A 17,688-nucleotide genomic window follows, 5' to 3' on the forward strand; every position below is an offset into this window, starting at 1 on the left:
TCTGCTTAAATCCAGAGAGATTTTTATTACACAATTTGATTTTTTACATCAATAAAATCTTAGATATATAACAATACAGATGAAGGAACAAGAATTTAATTTGTATTGAAATAAATATTAGATATACAAAGCACAGAGTGAAAAAGGGTCACAATAAATTAAAGTGGAGACATCGTTTTGCTCAATCACCAAAGAAAGCCCTTGACACTTCCAATTTCACACCATCAAATTTATCATTCTTGCTGATTTAAGCAGAACACAAAACAAATATGGATCCCAGGGCTTACTTTCACAGGTACCAGCATAGATAATTTACTACAGTGATCCAATTTGGAAATCAGTAGGGACCAGTAAATCGCTGCATAAAAGAAAGAGCGAATGAGGTCCTTTTTCCTTAGTGTCAGCAGGCTATGATTATTATGTTTATTAGATTTTCTTGAAAGGACTTCACATTTTCTCAAATATTCAGGAGAAATATATTTCCCCTCTGAGCCCTACATTAGCATTTATGTGCGCTGGTCTTGAATATAGGAGAATGATGAATTTTTCAATTTATTTTATAAATTTACACAGTCTGGATAGTATTGGCCTGAAGAGTAGAACTCCCCAACCTGTACAGTATCAGATATTAAAAATGGATTCAAGAGAAGTAACTAAGAAATGCTGACATACTATATATACAAATGTTTTAGTTCAATATATCCCATTATATGAAGCACCAGAACTACTGCATTTATAAATCAAGCAGTTCTTTATGACTCTTTCTAATCTTCGTAACCCTTTTACATTTGTTCCAATATAAACACATTACAAATGTTACCTGCCCGACACTTTGCCCATTTGGTCTCAACTTACAAACTTATATGTAAGCAAAAATTCCTGTCAAAAGCAATTGTTCTATTTTAAAGGTACAAAAGAAAATTTGGAATCCAACTGTCATGAACCAAGAAAAACAAAGAGTTAGTTTAAAAGGACTGAGCCTATCAAAAAGTTGGCTTTAAGAAGTCTATAAAGGAAAATGTGAACCAACTCTTGAGCCTTTTCTTCTCCTCTAACAGGAGTTAATTTTTAGATTCCAGCAGAAGTATCTTTCAATTTTCTTATCACTTTTCTAAGAAACAATCTCCTTCAGATTTTAAAAATACTGTACTTTATCTCCTGTCACATCAGCTCAAACTCAATGCAGTCAGTTGTCCTATTTGCACTGCACCAGAGAAAGAGCACTCCAGAGCTAATCCCTCACACAGGAAAAACGGGGTTCCTTCTAAGAATCCACCTGAATACCACCTTAGAAGATACACATGTCCTAGAATAATTACTACCAAGAATCCTTCCAAACTTTCAGCAGCTCCTTTCTTATCCTTAATACCAGATCCAATAACAACTCTCCTCTCTGAATATTAGAAGAGGACTGCTCATTAAAACAAACCCTGGAAAGGACCTCCTGGATTTATAAACACACCTTTGGTATACTATCTACTGAACTACACTGTCATTTAGCCTGTGCAGATTTCTCCTAATCCTAGAGAAATTCCAATAAGGTTTACAGAGAAACCAGTTGTCTCTGCAACTCAATTTACAAATCTAGGTACCACTGTTGATACGATAACCCAAATTCTCAATATGCTTTTATATTACTGTGAAAACTCTAAATTTTAAGAAGCTGAACTGGATATACCTTGTACACCTACAAAATGACCACGGAAAAATTTTAAGTACCATTCTTCTACACACCTGACAATGAAGGTAAACGAACAAAAAGAACAATTTTATAACTGGTGTATTTAGGTTGATTTAGGCACTCTTTGTAAAGAAAAAAACAAAACAGAGCCCATGACCTGAATAAGGCCACTCCCAATTGTGGCCTATATTATCATTTAGCCAGAAAGCAAACATTAACAGGGTACTACTTCCAGCTTTTCAACATCTCAATTATTTTTTAAATGTACTCGTATTTGGAAAATATTTGTTGAGTTCTGGGTAATTACGTATTAAAAAGGGCCATGGAATTCGGGTCCTTAGTTTTACAGGCCACTTTGGGTGGCATTTAACCTTCCAACAGGGGCTGTGAAACAACTGTGGGGGCGGGGCTACTTGAGGAAAGAGTGCCACCTACTGATCATATATATACATAACTGTCGGTGGTTACTTTCTCCTTTGAGGTTTTCGTTACAGAATTAAGAATCAAAATTAGTCTAAATTTGGGTAGCTTTGAGGCTAGCAGATCCTAGGGGGATTTGGGTGGGCATGAGTGGGAGAAGTGTTTCAGAATCACTATATTAATCAAAATAAATTCCTCAGGATTAAATAGGAGTCTTTAACCGCAATCCCTCAAAGCTAATTTCATTCACTCTGATCTCAAACTTTAAAAAAAAACTAAGTCTCCTGGTTCCACTTATCTTACTACATATACACTCATTTTCCTTTCCAAAATGATTAATATTCATATACTAAACATACAAGCCTACTCAGAATTTTTCATCGTGATTTTTAGAAAGAGTATTCAGATAGCTTTACAATTCAGAGTATAAAATAGACCTCCTAAGTCTTTCCTAACTTCTGGTATAGTATCAGCATGCCTTGATTTTCCCTGTAAGGGAAGTTTCTAAATATCTAAATTTAATTACTTACTTACTTCCAGGAGCATCTACTTTGGTGAATTGTATTGCAAGAAAATTTAAATACAAACTATGATTTAAGAAATTTCTCTTTGGACTGATTATGAAACAGAGTTTAAATTCATGAGGAATCAAATATACAAAAGGAACACAGAATTCTTGTTCTAACAAAAGTAGGTTTTGTGTTAGGCTTCCACCTGTCCAAGAGGGTTCAATTCAAAAAGTGCTAGAAGGACAACAGCACCACACCACTTCCTAAAGAATTAGATATTCTGGATGTTAATGCAACTTTTTCAAACCTGGAAGTAAAAATAGGTTCACCTATGCTACAGTTTCTCCTACTTCATTCATTCCATAGACTGCTACTTTATTTCCTTAATTTTAATTTAATAGGTGTACATATTATGCTGTAATTTCAGATACCAAATCAGTTGGTTCTACATATTCATATTGCAGAATTCCTAGCTACAAGCTCATGCAAACTAAACATATAGTAATGCTCAAATTGTAAAATTTACTTTTTCATGAGTTGAGTATTTTATTTAAAAATCAAGCCTGCCTTTAAAGAACAGTCCAATATGAGCACACCAGAAATAGAATCCTGTTATGCGATTAAAAGGCTCACCTTTTAAAGCACAGAATGTTCTAAATTATAAGTTTTACTGTTAAAATTCTTTTTGTTAAGACCAACATGAAATCATTTCCTTTAGATAAATCTTTTTCATCAACAGTAATTTCCAAACTGAAGAGGAAAAACTCAAAGGCATACTTATTGGTCATTAAAAGTAAAAGACACAGTAAAAACAGCTCATTAAAAGAAAATTAATAAATGGAAAAAATAGTGAAATCTGATGAGTTATATACTTTAATAGTATTGCTCCAAGGCTAATTTCTTAGTTCTGATAAATGTTGTAAGATTTAGGATAAGGGGAAGCTGAGTGAAAGGTAGACAAGAACTCTCTGTACTATTTAACTCTTCTATAAATCTAAAATTATCTCCAGATTAAAAAAAAAATTGTAGACAAAAAACTAGTAACTTAAAAATAAATATACCTTCAGCTGCCAAAATTTCTTGATATAATTCAAGACTTAATTTTTAAAGACATCATTAGAAATCATAATATACTGTTTATTTAACATTACAGCCACTTTATTGCTCTAGAAAATTAGTTCTTAAAACCATCAGATTATATATATAATGATAATGAGGCTAGCCACACACCCACCCACCCATCCACTCAATCAACTGTATTTCATGAGGCTGCTTTTCTAACTTAGTAGATAAATATTACAAAAATACAAAAAAAGTTGGCTACAGTTGAGCTATCAAGTAGATCTCACATTTCCAGAGATGGGAAAGTTGAATAAACTGAAAACTGTTACTGACAAGTTACTAATGAATTTATCTGAGAAATCCAATTACGTGCAGACAGAAGAAAACTGGTTACAAAAACCATTACATTACTGTGTACTAAAATTTTTGCAGTGTTTTAAACATTCCCAATCATGCAACAGTAATAAAGATCAGAATGCATTTTATAAAGAAGTTGACGGCAGCTCAACAAACAGGATTTAACATATTATACTCCCAATTTTACCTATGCGTTATGAAATTAAAATACACACTATTCCCCCCCCCCCAAGTCCTCTCCAGCCCCATCCCCAACCAATTATCTTACCTATAAACCTCTCCATCTAACCTTTTAAATCAGATTTCATGGGTAAGTATGTAGTCTACAGGATAATCTTCATTATTATTTCAGAACAGACACCAGGCACAGGCATATGTTCAATCTCCAGTTACATTCCTTTCAAAACACATCTGAACTGCTGCCACTGCCTGTTAAATTCAAGCCTAAGAAACCGAGAGAACTGGCAGTCAAGAGTCTCATCTAGGTAATTCTAGAAACTATATTGATGCTAATATTCTACATGTCCACATTTGTAAAAGTGTTTCCTATTTGAGAAAGGTGACTTTACGGATCTCTGCAAGGAAAGCTGTGGAACTACTGCTTTCCAATGTAAAACAGTTGTGACCCCAGGTATTTACCCAGTTGGCTAATAAGCTTAACAGTTCAGCCTTTCTAAAAAATATTCAAAGCCACATTAAGTAATTATGGAAATAAAATTCTGGAAGGTCAGAGCGTAAGATGCATGCAGAATTTCTCTCATAATGGTACATCCAAAATAAACCCTAACAAAGCAGCACAAAATCAATTAGTAGCAATTTGAAATTAAATACAGTGGTAAATGCTTCTTTTAAAATCATCAACCAAAATTACTGAATGGCAAAAGAATACTGTCTCAAAATATAATGAATTCATGTATGTTAATATTACTATAATGAAATCATGCCAGATATAAATTCAGGGTACCCATTAGGTTGAAAGAAATTTTAAAGCTACTTTTACAAGAGAAATAAATGTACTTCATGATAAAGGCACAGCAGCATTTAAAAAAATTTTTGATACATTTATCACACGACAGAAACTTCCTTAATCATTAACAACACAGAAGAGTAAAATTTTCTCGGGGAATTTTTTTCAAAGGCTTGATTTAACATGCCAGAAAAATGATTACTTTCCATTGATATGCATTTATGTAAATTATGTAAATTGGACTGAGGTCAGTTTTACACCTGGAATTAACAACCCCTAGCAGAAGTACCAACTGCTAATAATGCTTATTTATATTATATATAACTTAGCTGAATGTTAGACTATGCAACTGTTGGTGCCAGTCTGCTTATAAAAGCAATACTCTGGAGACAAAGTCTTCTCACAAACAGTGGGCAAGCAGGTTTCATTATCACGTGTTCAACAACAATCCTCAGTTCATTGAACAAGGTCCTGCAAGATAAAATAGTTTTCTTTCAGAAACCAAAGGAAAAAGAATACAAAGCAAACGCTGACGAAGGCATTTCCCACAGCCATTAAAGAATCTGAGGTAGGGGCACCTGGGTGGCTCAGGCTCAGGTCCTGATCTCGTGGCGGTCTGTGAGTTCGAGCCCCGCCTCAGGCTCTGTGCTGACAGCTCAGAGCCTGGAGCCTGCTTTAGATTCTGTGTCTCCCTCTCTCTCTGACCCTCCCCCATTCCATGCTCTCTGTCTCAAAAATAAATAAAACATTAAAAAAAAAAATCTGAGGTAAAAGAATTAACTACAATGTGTAGGAAATACACAAAATAAAATTCTGAAAATCAACATTTGTGTCTTGTTTTGTGTGTATGGGGGAGGGGGGTTGAGGGAGTTCATTTAACAAAAGCACCTAATAAATGGTTATCTCTGAGGGCTGGGATTAGGAGTGATTTATATCTTCTTAATAGTAGAGTCACATCATCTTCATATTACCTTAGGTAAACTCAACTAGTTCTAAAAAAAGAGAGCAAGGAAGTGAAAATTATATACCATGGGCAATCCCACCTACCATTTTCCTTAAACTACTGCCTTACACGTAATGCCTCTCAGAGCTTTCCCATCTATAAAATAGGAATATGTACTTGCTGAAGTCAGTCATGGTGTGATTATTTAAATGAGACAACACAGAAGATGTTCAATGAAGGCCATTTCCCAGTTGGATCACTCCACTCATCAAACCAGCTTATTTACCTTCAGATTGAAGTCCAACTCCTTAATATCTAATGCCCTCCTAGTCTTAATGTTTGTTTATTTTTGAGAGAGACAGAGAGAGGGAGCGCACGTGCAAGCAGGGGAGGGGCAGAGAGGGAGGGAGACACAGAATCTGAAGCAGACTCCAGGTTCCGGGCTGTCAGCACAGAGCCCAATGCGGCACTTGAACCCGCAAACTATGACATCATGACCTGAGCTGAAGTTGGACGCTTACCCAACTAAGCCACTCAGGTACCCCCGCCCTCCTAGTCTTAACTGAAATTTCTGCTTCGTCTCCTCCCACTCTCGGCCATGACTCCTATATCCCAGTTATGTTGTACATTTATTTCCAAAGAGGTTGTGGACTTTAAACTGTACTTGCTGCCTCCAAAGGACCCCTTATCACATACTGTACACATCACACATGTATTGTACATGCTAGCAGACACAAAATCATGTATGTTGGCTGAACCATAATTTTTAAGAGATTTTGAATCATCACAAGTAATTCTTGACTATTCATTTTTGAATTTTCACTTATGTGCTGACTCATTCTACATACAGACAATTGTGTTCTACCTTTCTGTATCTTCAGGGTTATTTTGCTGGTTAGGAAAAAGTAAAAATCGTTTTAAAATAGGATGTAACATGCTCTTACACAAAAGCAGGAAGAAAATTTGGAAAGACGCACATTTATCCAAACACCGGCCCTTCTTGTGTCTATCTTTGGGACAGACCCATGACACACAACTCTCCTAGGTTCCCAGGCCAGAAACTTGAGGGCTTCCTTATCTTGGTCTTCTTCCCTAACCCCTAACTTCCTACCTCCTAAATAGCTTTCAAATGTATCCCCTTTTTATTTTACCACGGAATTAGTTCAGGCTCTGGACTAATCACAGTCTCCAAATCAGTCCTTTTGTCTTCTTGGGGAGCCTGTAATACATCTTCTGGAATATTTCTAAATCAGATTGTATCATGTTCCCAAACTCTCCACAATATGAACTTCAAATACTCTTCCTCTCTTGAAATAAAAAACAAACCCTTTCATGCTCTAGTCCCTGTCTTACCCTTCTAGGCACAGATCTTCAGGACTTCCGTATACACTTCTTAATTCAAGCAACATGCCCTCTCAGGCACCCACGTACCAGAACTCAGAATTCAAAAGACCTGACTTCTGTTACCACCTCTTCAGCGAATTCTCATTGCCTCCCTCAGTTTTCTGAGCTTTCACAGAGCCGTCATCATCACATTGACCTACTCAGCTGTGTAATTCACTCAGCATCAAGTCTCTACAAAGCAGGTACTTTAATCCTACATAAAGTTGTTATCACCAACACACAATCACTGTCTTCTGAATAAATGACTCAAATAAAACTAGAAGGCACCTTGAAAATACTCTAGTCAAACCTCTCAGATTACAGATGAGGCCTAAAGAGGTCAATGGCTTATTCTAGTCACAAGGCAAGTTCTTTCACTCCTGGCTCTATCTCTGGCATAATCTATACCAAGTCACAGAGCTCCTTTGGAGCAGCACTGACAACAGAAGTGTCAGCGATGATGAAATGTCCATCTGTGCTGTCCAATACAGTGACCATCAGCCACACTGGCTTTCAAGCACGTGAAACTGGTTAATATGACTCAGGAACAGAGTTATAAATTTTATGGGTTTTAATTAATTTGTATTCATACAGTCAGATGTGGCTGGTGGCTGGCCAATCTACAAAGGACTGAAACCACTAACTTGAGAATGAATATCGTAAGTGAATACGGTACAACTGGCAAATATAGTCTCAAAATCCCTAACAAAAAAAAGTGTAGCATAGAAAATATAGTTTGATAGGATGTTTATCAATGTTTATAAGCTCAAATATTTCCCATTACCTTTCTACTGTTTTGATTTGTTTTACGTGCTTATGGGAGATCTTTGAAAATGTTTACTAACACATATTTGCATTACCTGGATCCTCTGCTATCCGTTCCTTTTTTATCCCACAGGACACTTCTAAATCTGTGTGTTAATCCAATTTAAGGCTATGTGGAGAAAATGGGAGATGAAGAGGGTATAAAGAAGCAGAGAAAGATCTGCTGATGAAAAGTGGATATTAGGGCAGGGAACTCGAAGATAATATCTGAAATGAACACATGAACCAGAAAGAAAAAGGACAAACACTCATGGAATCAAGTAAAACTGAAGGTTTACGGTGACTAGGGACTCATTAAGAATCTATGTCTGTGGGCACCTGGGTGGCTCAGTTGGTTAAGCATCACTCCTGATTATCTGCTCAGGTCGTGATCTTGCAGTTGTGATCTCGCACTTGTAAGATCAATCTCCACACTGGGCTCCACACTGAGAGTACTGAGCCTGCTTGGGATGGTCTGTCTCCCTGTCTCTACCCACCCTTCCCCAACTCATGCCCTCTCTCTCTCTCAAAATAAAGAAATAAACTTAAAAAAAAAAAAAAAAAGAATCTGTGTCTGAAGTAAGCTCTATTTTAGGAAGTACTGTAAGACACTAACAGAGCATAAAAGCCCCTCAAAGGACTATCGGAATCACAGAAAAAGGAAAATAAACTATGTATTAAGAACATAACAATCTTCCTGAAACCATTACTACACTATATGTTACCTAGCTTGGATTTAAATAAAATTAAAAAATTAAAAATATATATATAACAGAATCTAAGCTCTTTTAAAACATTACTTCATTTCACCCCCAGGAGCTGTTCTTCTCTACCAATGAAGAAATTAAAATTTAAATAACTTGCCTAAAGTTACACACCTGGAGAATGATGGAGACCAGCATTCAATTTCAGTTCTTTTTACTTCGCTTGTGAAAATACAATAGGGAATGTGCTAATACACTCATTGTATTTATGACGAATTCTACTACACAATGATTTTATTTTTTAATGTTATTTTTGAGAGAGAGAGAGAGGAGAGAGAGAGAGAGAGGAGAGAAAGAGAGAGAGAGCCGGAGTGTGAGTGGGGAGGGACAGAGAGAGAAGGAGACACAGAATCAGAAGCAGGCTCCATGCTCTGAGCTGTCAGCACAGAGCCCGACGTGGGGCTCAAACCCACGAACTGTGAGATCACGCCCTGAGCCAAAGTTGGAGGCTTAACTGACTGAGCCACCCAGGCACCCACACAATAAATTTACTTTAAATTTATTTATTTATTTTTTTTAAATTTTTTTTTTCAACGTTTATTTTTGGGACAGAGAGAGACAGAGCATGAACGGGGGAGGGGCAGAGAGAGAGGGGGACACAGAATCGGAAACAGGCTCCAGGCTCTGAGCCATCAGCCCAGAGCCTGATGCAGGGCTCGAATTCACGGACCGCGAGATCGTGACCTGGCTGAAGTCGGACGCTTAACCGACTGCGCCACCCAGGCGCCCCTTAAATTTAAAAACAAAAACTATGTTAACATTAGTCTCTCAGTAACAGATCTAAGAAACTACTGAAGACAGCTATTTCAGATTTACTCTAATTTTTGAGATCGTCATGCATAACTAACTGTATCATTTACATCTCCATTCCTGAACATTACAGTGATTCATTAAAATATTTCCCTGCTTCAATTTTTCCACTCTAAACTATTTTGCACGAAGCTATCAGAAGAATATGATCATGCCCAAACCATCATTCCCATACATCTAAAAGATAAATTCCAAACTTGTTATCCTGAAATCCAAGAAGTTTTATGATATAGCTCCAATATACCTTTTTTTTTTAATGTTTGTTTATTTTTGAGAGAGACAGAGACAGAATGTGAGTGGGTTAGGGGCAGAGAGAGAGAGGGAGACACAGAATCCGAGGCAGGCTCCAGGCTCTGAGCTGTCAGCACAGAGCCCGATGCGGGGCTTGAACCCATGAGCTGCAAATCATGACCTGAGCCGAAGTCGGACGCTCACCCAACTGAGCCACCTGGGCACCCCTCCCTTTTTTTTTTTTTTTTTATACCTTTTTAATCTTAGCTGCAACCACTCACCATTCAGAATCTCCATTATAGTCCAACAGTTCTATTCAATGCCCCTTAAACATGGCTTGTTCTTTCTTGTCTCTGAACTTGTGCTCTTACTCTCTTCCTACCTAAAATGCGTTTACCTATTATGACTATTCAAAGGTTTTAATTCTTCTTTAACACATTAAAATCTCTGTTTTGTGAAACTTTGATGGGCTGTTTTATCTTCTGGCTCATTGATTTCTCCTTACCTTGGACTATACTATTGATATGACAAAGCAAACGTAACAATTCATCACAATGGTTTGTGAACACTGTATCCTGAACTATTGTTTCCTTATTATCTGATGCATGCTTTTGCTTCTTCAATTAGGGAAGTTCCTTGAGACTGGGACTCATGTCTTAAACATCTTCAAATTCCTTAAACTTGAATACTATTTTAGTGGAGGTCAAGGTAAATCCGGTCTACTTACCAACCCTACTAAGGCCTGGAACTTAAATTTACCAAAATAACACTTGCTTCTAAACATAAAAGCTAAATAACTCTTAAAAATTATACATACTATATTTCACAGTACTCTCAACAAATAAAACATTTAAACTAATCACCAGCTTACCGACAATATGGATTTCTTCGAGAGGAATACCGAAGAGTAAGAAATCTATAGTAGATAAAAGGCTGGAGCAAACTCCCTTGACCACTGAAATAAACAAATACAAGGGTAAGAAATATACATTATCAATTCATATATATACTTTCAAAACTTAAAGGCAATTTAATTGAGGAATGTGTCTTCGTTCATTAAATGGTCAAGATAATATCTATCATGTCTAAATCAAAGTTATTCTTAAAAAGGAAATAAAAGAATGGTGCCTGGCTAGCTCAGTCAGTAGAGGATACAACTCTTGATCTTGAAGGTGTGAGTTCAAGCCCCAGGTTGGGCACAGAGCTTACTTTAAAAAAAAAAAAAAAAAAAAAAAAAAGGAAATACAAGAATGTAAATGATTGGTAAAAAGTAAAATGTTATTGTTTAAATTTTTACAAACATGTATTTATGTATTACTTTTAAAAAGTTTAAAAGCTATTAAATCAGAAAATGTATGCTTCCATAATTACCACTAATAATTGATCATCAAACTGTGAAACTTTATGACATAGTAAATGAAAAGTGGTTCATTTTATACAAACAAAACAAAAAAACCTGTAATTATACAGGTCTCTAGTAAATTTACATAGCCTATTCTAACTATTTTTCTTGGTTAAAAAGCACAATTACAATACCCAAGAGCCATATACTTATTTATGAAATTCTACATCAAGAATTTTTTTCCCAGGAAAAACTATCTGAATTAAGACATTCACTGCAAATAACTACAAATTAAATGTATCAACAACCTAATGTGGGTAGTTAGGTAGCAAAGCTAAGTATATCATCTTTACTTGATGGAGTTAGGATGCAACTACCTAAAATCTTGATTACGAGAACAATACAGCAACTTTGAAGACTGCAGAGTATAAAACTATACGTATTATTACAATGGTATTTTAAAACTTTTTTTGAGGAAGTACATTAAAGATGCTAAACGTGGCTTTTTAAAGTTAATTTTTGTCTTTTCTTCTAAATTGTGATATTACTTTCATAATACAAATTTACGTGATTACAAACTAAGCACTAAACTAAATGTGTTACATGCATTTTCCCCAATAAATCCCGTGACAAATCTTTAACTCTTCAAATTGAAATAAACACATACTATAAAAAATACAGAAAATAAAATTCAATGAGAAACAAATGTTCCATCATCCAAGTTAGCTTCTTCCTCAGAGTTACAGCTCAGTCTCTAAAATATCCTTCCAGAAATTTCCATGCACAAGTGTGTATAATGCCAACACTAATACAGTGCTCAGTTTGCAATTCACTGAATCCACTTTACTGTAATATGGAAGTGACATTATCATTCCCATTTTAAAGATGAAGAAAGTGAAGCAGAAAAAATATATACATATGCCCTTAAATACACACACCCCAAAATATAAAAAGGGGAACACCCTACACAATTCCTAACAAACTTTTAACTTATTATATCTTGGAGACCATCCCCTTTCATAACACATAAATTTACCTCATTCTTTCTACAGATTCAAGCAGTTCATCTTATGCATTACTACAATGTAACAAACTCTCTACTAACAAATAAAGCTACAAGACCTTCCTTTTATCTTTCTTTACACGCATATTTGTGTACATGAGGTAAACTCACAGACTTTTTACATTCATTTTTAAATACAAAGCTTGAAGCAATACTGTGAAAAAAGCAACTTAATGAAGCCTTCTAATATTCAGATTGTGCTTCTATCATGAAGGGGTCATCTAAGGAATAATGATTTTAAATTATTTTTAATTTCATAGTTTGTGTTAAATGCAAGTGACATACTTAGAGCATCACTAGCTTTCCCTACTAGTGACTGAATAAAACCTTATAACCTACTTTAATTTTTTAGAAAAACAAAGTGATTCCTCTAATATTTCTGGTAAATTCTCATCTCTTTTACAACAATCTTGAAAAATTAAAATCATTGTTTTAAAATTTAAATGTTAAAAATTTAAGTTTATTTAAAAAAATTTTTTTTAAATGTTTATTTACTTTTGAGAAAGAGAGAGAGACAGTGCAAATGGAGGAGGGGCAGAGAGAGAAGGAGATGCAGAATCCTAAGCAGGTTCCAGGCTCTGAGCTCTCAGCACAGAGCCCGATGCGGGGCTCGAACCCATGGACCACGAGATCATGACCTGAACTGAAGTCAGATGCTTAACTGACTGAGCCACCCAGGCGCCCCAAGTTTGTTTATTTATTTTGAGAGACAGAAAGGGCATGCACATGTGCAAGCACGAGGCAGGGCAGACAGAGAGGAGAGAGAGAATCCCAAGCATGCTCTGTGCTGACACTGGGCTTGATCTTACAAACCGTGAGATCATGATGACCTGAGCCGAAATCAAGAGTCAGAAACTTAACTGACTGAGCCACCCAGGCACCCCTAAAATTTAAGTTTTTTATATGTGCAAAATCAATACTCAAAAGGCTAAGTTAATGATTATATCAATGAGAGTCCAAATCCCCAACACTCAATAAGAAGTCTTCCCCTGTGCTATTCCAGACTTTACTTAGATTATATCATCTAGCTTGTGACCCTATAACCTGAGCAACATGTGGGATCCTGGAGTTTCCAGAGAAAAACATTACTTAAAAGAACAGATGTATTTATGAAGACACCTGTAAAACTTTGTTTCTAGCTTATAGATTGCTAAAAAAAACAGACATGCAAAAATCTCACCAGTTAAAGGCAATGAACGCTAAAATGAAGTATCTCATAAACAAAAATAAGTTTTTTCAAATTAGTAAGATTATGGAAAACATAATGCAGACATCTTAGATGACAATCTGGCATGGTCTAATAAATATAAAATGCACTTAGTGCAGCCTCAACAAAATCATTTCTGGTTTAGAGAAAACACTGGCACAAAAGTATAAGTAGAACAGTAAAAAAGAGGGGCGCCTGGCTGGCTCAGTTGTAGGAGCATATGACTCTTGATCTCAGCATCATCAATTTGAGCCCCATGTTGGGGGTAGAGATTACTTAAATAAATAAAAATTAAAAAAAAAAAAGTAAGTTTACTGCATCAATATCTGGAAAAGTATTTGGAAACAAATGTTTCCCCATTAATAGGGGAAACAGGTAATAAAATGCAGTTTATTAATATGACCAAACACTACAAAGCCATTAAATGGAACAAACCAGAACTGTATCCGTCAACATAAATAGGTCACGAAAAAAGCAAGATACAGACAAATGAGGCATTATGGCACTTCTGGTGTAAAATAAAAACTAAACCCCACCCCCATAATATGCATTTTCTATGTATCTGTAGAAACATTTAAAAGTACTACATGCATATACACATACCAGAAGGAGAGTACAGAACTGCAACAAGGATTCACAGTCAAATGATATTTTAGCATTTATCTATAATGTCCTACTACTAGAGAAACTAAAAATTGAAAAAGCAACAATCCAGGCAGAAATGTAGTTTCATTTTTTTCCCCAATTCAAATTATTTTTTTCCCAATTTGGCTTTGAAACTAGTCACTTTTTTCCACAACAAAGAAAAACACATAACAGAGACAGAGAAAAACTTTTGACTTGGTGACCAAAGTTTATGTCATCCAAACTTATCCTCCCATTCATTCATTCATTCATTATTTATTTACTTATTATTGTGATTAGCCGGTGCTCATCACAAGTGCACTCCTCAATTCCCATCTACTTTACCCATTCCCCCACCCATCTCCCCAGAAATGTAGTTTTAAAACTTAAATGCAAGAATCTTGATAGGAAGGGTCAATATCAGTCTGATCTTCTAATTTTTAACAGGACAACTTTCTTTATTCATGCATTACTTGTATAATTAAAATACAAACAAAACACGGAAGTGACATTAGGCTACTATTACTACCAGACTAATTTTTCTGCAATCTTTCTAGAAGAAAAATCATCTAAATAATGGCAGAATGCACTAATCTAGGCTTCCCAAGACTCTTTCAAAGACAGTGGTTCTTAAATTCATTTTCAAAGTGTTAAGTGGTAAATCACAAGGAACGATAAGACAAGTTCCCAAGTTTACCATAATGTCTCAGATTCTCTATAATAAAATGAGAAAAATGGTTGCTAATATTAATCTTGAACAGATTTAAGCAGGATAAAATTTGAGTTATTATATTTATTATGATCACTTAGTCATCTGCCTCCCAAAACCAATGTATTTTTATTCTTACCTAAAAAGCATAAAAACTGTAGCAGGCATCAAGAATATTTCATTACAAGCAATGAATTTCAGAATATTCTGTTGATTAGCGCTTAGTTTATCCAAGATAGATCTCAGCAAAGGTAAACTATTTGAACCCTTCGCCTAAAACATAAGAAAACAAACATTAGAAATAATGAAGCATTTTTTTATGTAAAAAAAAAATTTTTAATGTTTATTTTTGAGAGAGAGACACACACACAGAGCGTGAGCAGGGGAAGGGCAGAGAAAGAGAGGATACCCAGAATCTGAAGCAGGCTCCAGCTTCTGAGCTGTCAGCACAGAACCCGATGCGAGACTCAAACCCACAAACCGCAAGATCATAACCTGAGCCGAAGTCGGATGCTCAACCGGCCTAGTCACCCATGCACCCCTCACAGCATTTTTGATTATTCAGTTATTTTCTTTCTTCAGATAAACAGTATAGCCAACAGGCAAAACAACTAAAAGAAAATTATTTTGGAAATGGTAATATGAAAGTTTGCAAAATAAGGTAAAAGTTAGTGTATTTTCCTGCATTGCTGTATTTTGTGTATTTGAAAAATTACAAAGACAACTTTAGTAATAAGTCATTTTCATGCCTTATTTTTTGTAAAAAAGACTAGATTATTGCACACACACAAAAATGGTTATTTCTATCTAACCAGTCTAACAAAAACTGACTACTTAGTAATACAGTTAAGGTATTTGTGACTCCTTAGCTAAATAAAGGCAGAAATTACAGAGCCCAATTACCACTATGACCAAAGAACTACAGGAATAAAGAAGACAGCTGGGATGTCTGGAGTGGCTCAGTCGGTTAAGTGTCTGACTTCGACTCAGGTCATGATCTCACAATTCATCAAGCCCCACATCGGGCTCTGTGCTGACAGCTCAGAGCCTGGAGCCTGGTTCCGATCCCGTGTCTCCCTCTTTTTCTGCCCCTCACACTGTCTCTCTCTCTCAAAAATAACAAATAAAAAACATTAAAAAAATTTTTTAGAAAGAAAAAAAAGAAAACTGTCAACACAAGGCAAACATTTGTATATTTTAATTCAAATGTCAGTGCATATGCAGTCAATCTGCCTGGCACACTTAACTTGGGCTTAATGTTCCAATCCAAGAATAAGAAAATATTTTAGGAATATTTTAGTTCTGAATATTAACATAAAAGAAATTCAACACACTCTACTTACCCGGTATGTTAAAATTAAACAATGACAGAAGAGGAGATCTGACGACTTACCAAACCTAAAACATAGATTTTTTTTTTTTTTTAAACAAAAAGGTCTATTTCAAACTTCAGAAATTCCTCTGGAAACAAGGGGGTAATCTGCAATACAATCCTTTACCTACAAAATGCATTTTGTGAAACTTAAATACAAAATTTCAAACTTAAAACTTTCAAATCACTAATAATTTACAAGTTTGTAGGGAATGGAGGAAACTTTTATGACAAATGCCAAAATGTCTTAGAACTCAAATTCATGCCAACAGTCTGCAATCCAGAAGTCAAAAAAACACCACAGCTTTACTTACATCAAGGACCTTTTTCGTATATGTGGCAGCATGAAGCAAGGAGAATAACAACACAGGAAAAATACTCACTGAAGAAAACAATTTAAGGAAAAAATTTAATGTTTATTAAGTACTTTGGTATTATGCCCAATATAGATCTGAAATGGCATCTGCAAAAATGACTTCAGCGGTGGCTTTTGTTTTACTGATACACTTTGCAACCAAATGAAGCTTTTAATCTGTAAACAATTTCAGTTTCTAAAGCTCAGTTTTTTTATGAAAAAAATTAAAGTGATAAAAGTTTCCTTTTCTATTAGATAATAAAATATTGTAAACAATTAAATTGAAATCTAGGCCACCTCAAAGCCTTAAATATGACAGCTTTTAACTCCACAAAGGCGATCCTGGACAAGAGAATTTGTCTTCAAATTCAAAGACAGTCTTCTGTACTGCTTTCCTCATCACAACTGCTTAGGAAAGAGTGTGGGGAACAGTTTAAAGTGTACTTCCCCAGGGGTGCCTGGCTGGCTCAGTCTGTACAACATGCAACTTGATCTCGGGGCGCTAAGTTTGAACCCCACGTTGGGGGTAGAGTTCACATAAAATAAAAATGAAAAATAAAACTTTAAAAAAGGACTCACCAATTTTCCTCAACTAAAGATCTTGCATTATCTCTTTCCTATAAGGTCCCCATTATCTCTTTTCTACAAGATCCCTATTATTTCAAGATACCGTACCTATGAAGCTTGTACAGCCATGTGTTCTCAACCTGTACTGAATAAAAAGTGTGTATTTGGGGTTGTGTACAGTTAATTCAAAGTCTCATCAGTTTAATTACAAACCTATTTGAGTTCAATTGTTTGGCTTTATGTCATGGATAAATATACAACTTTCATTCAGCTTTTTTAAAAATGAAAATTGCTCAAAAGATCCTATTTATTACCCCAATTTCTGCCAGTCAAGAAAAACGAGAGCAAAAACACTGGCAAGTATTTTCCTAAAATGACAGAGACTGTTCATCCATCATGAAGGGCAAAAATACTCAGCCTAAAAGTATCTGCAGTTTCTGGGATGCCTGACTGGCTTAGTACAGCATGTGACTTGATCTCAGGGTCATGAGTTCAAGTCCCACGTTGGGGGTAGTTTA

General features: G+C 35.5%; 1 protein-coding gene across 3 annotated transcripts in view; it reads right to left on the reverse strand.

The window, feature by feature from the left end:
* TMEM33 (transmembrane protein 33) overlaps positions 1 to 17,688 on the reverse strand; it is a 25,077-nt gene continuing 7,389 nt past the window's right edge. For 2 of the 3 annotated variants that reach the window (XM_040484895.1, XM_040484906.1), the window contains exons 5-8: positions 16,563 to 16,630; positions 15,016 to 15,149; positions 10,803 to 10,886; positions 6 to 5,467 (exon numbers count right to left, since the gene is read on the reverse strand). In XM_040484895.1, the coding sequence (XP_040340829.1) occupies positions 5,338 to 5,467; positions 10,803 to 10,886; positions 15,016 to 15,149; positions 16,563 to 16,630 (416 nt within the window). In that variant the 3' untranslated portion in view covers positions 6 to 5,337. Of the gene's footprint in view, positions 5,468 to 10,802; positions 10,887 to 15,015; positions 15,150 to 16,562; positions 16,631 to 17,688 lie in introns of all 3 variants that reach the window. The other variant, XM_040484914.1, reaches the window with a different exon arrangement.

This window comes from Herpailurus yagouaroundi, unplaced genomic scaffold (genome assembly GCF_014898765.1).
Source record: "Herpailurus yagouaroundi ecotype Mexico unplaced genomic scaffold, PumYag 28, whole genome shotgun sequence".
Taxonomy (NCBI): domain Eukaryota; kingdom Metazoa; phylum Chordata; class Mammalia; order Carnivora; family Felidae; genus Herpailurus; species Herpailurus yagouaroundi.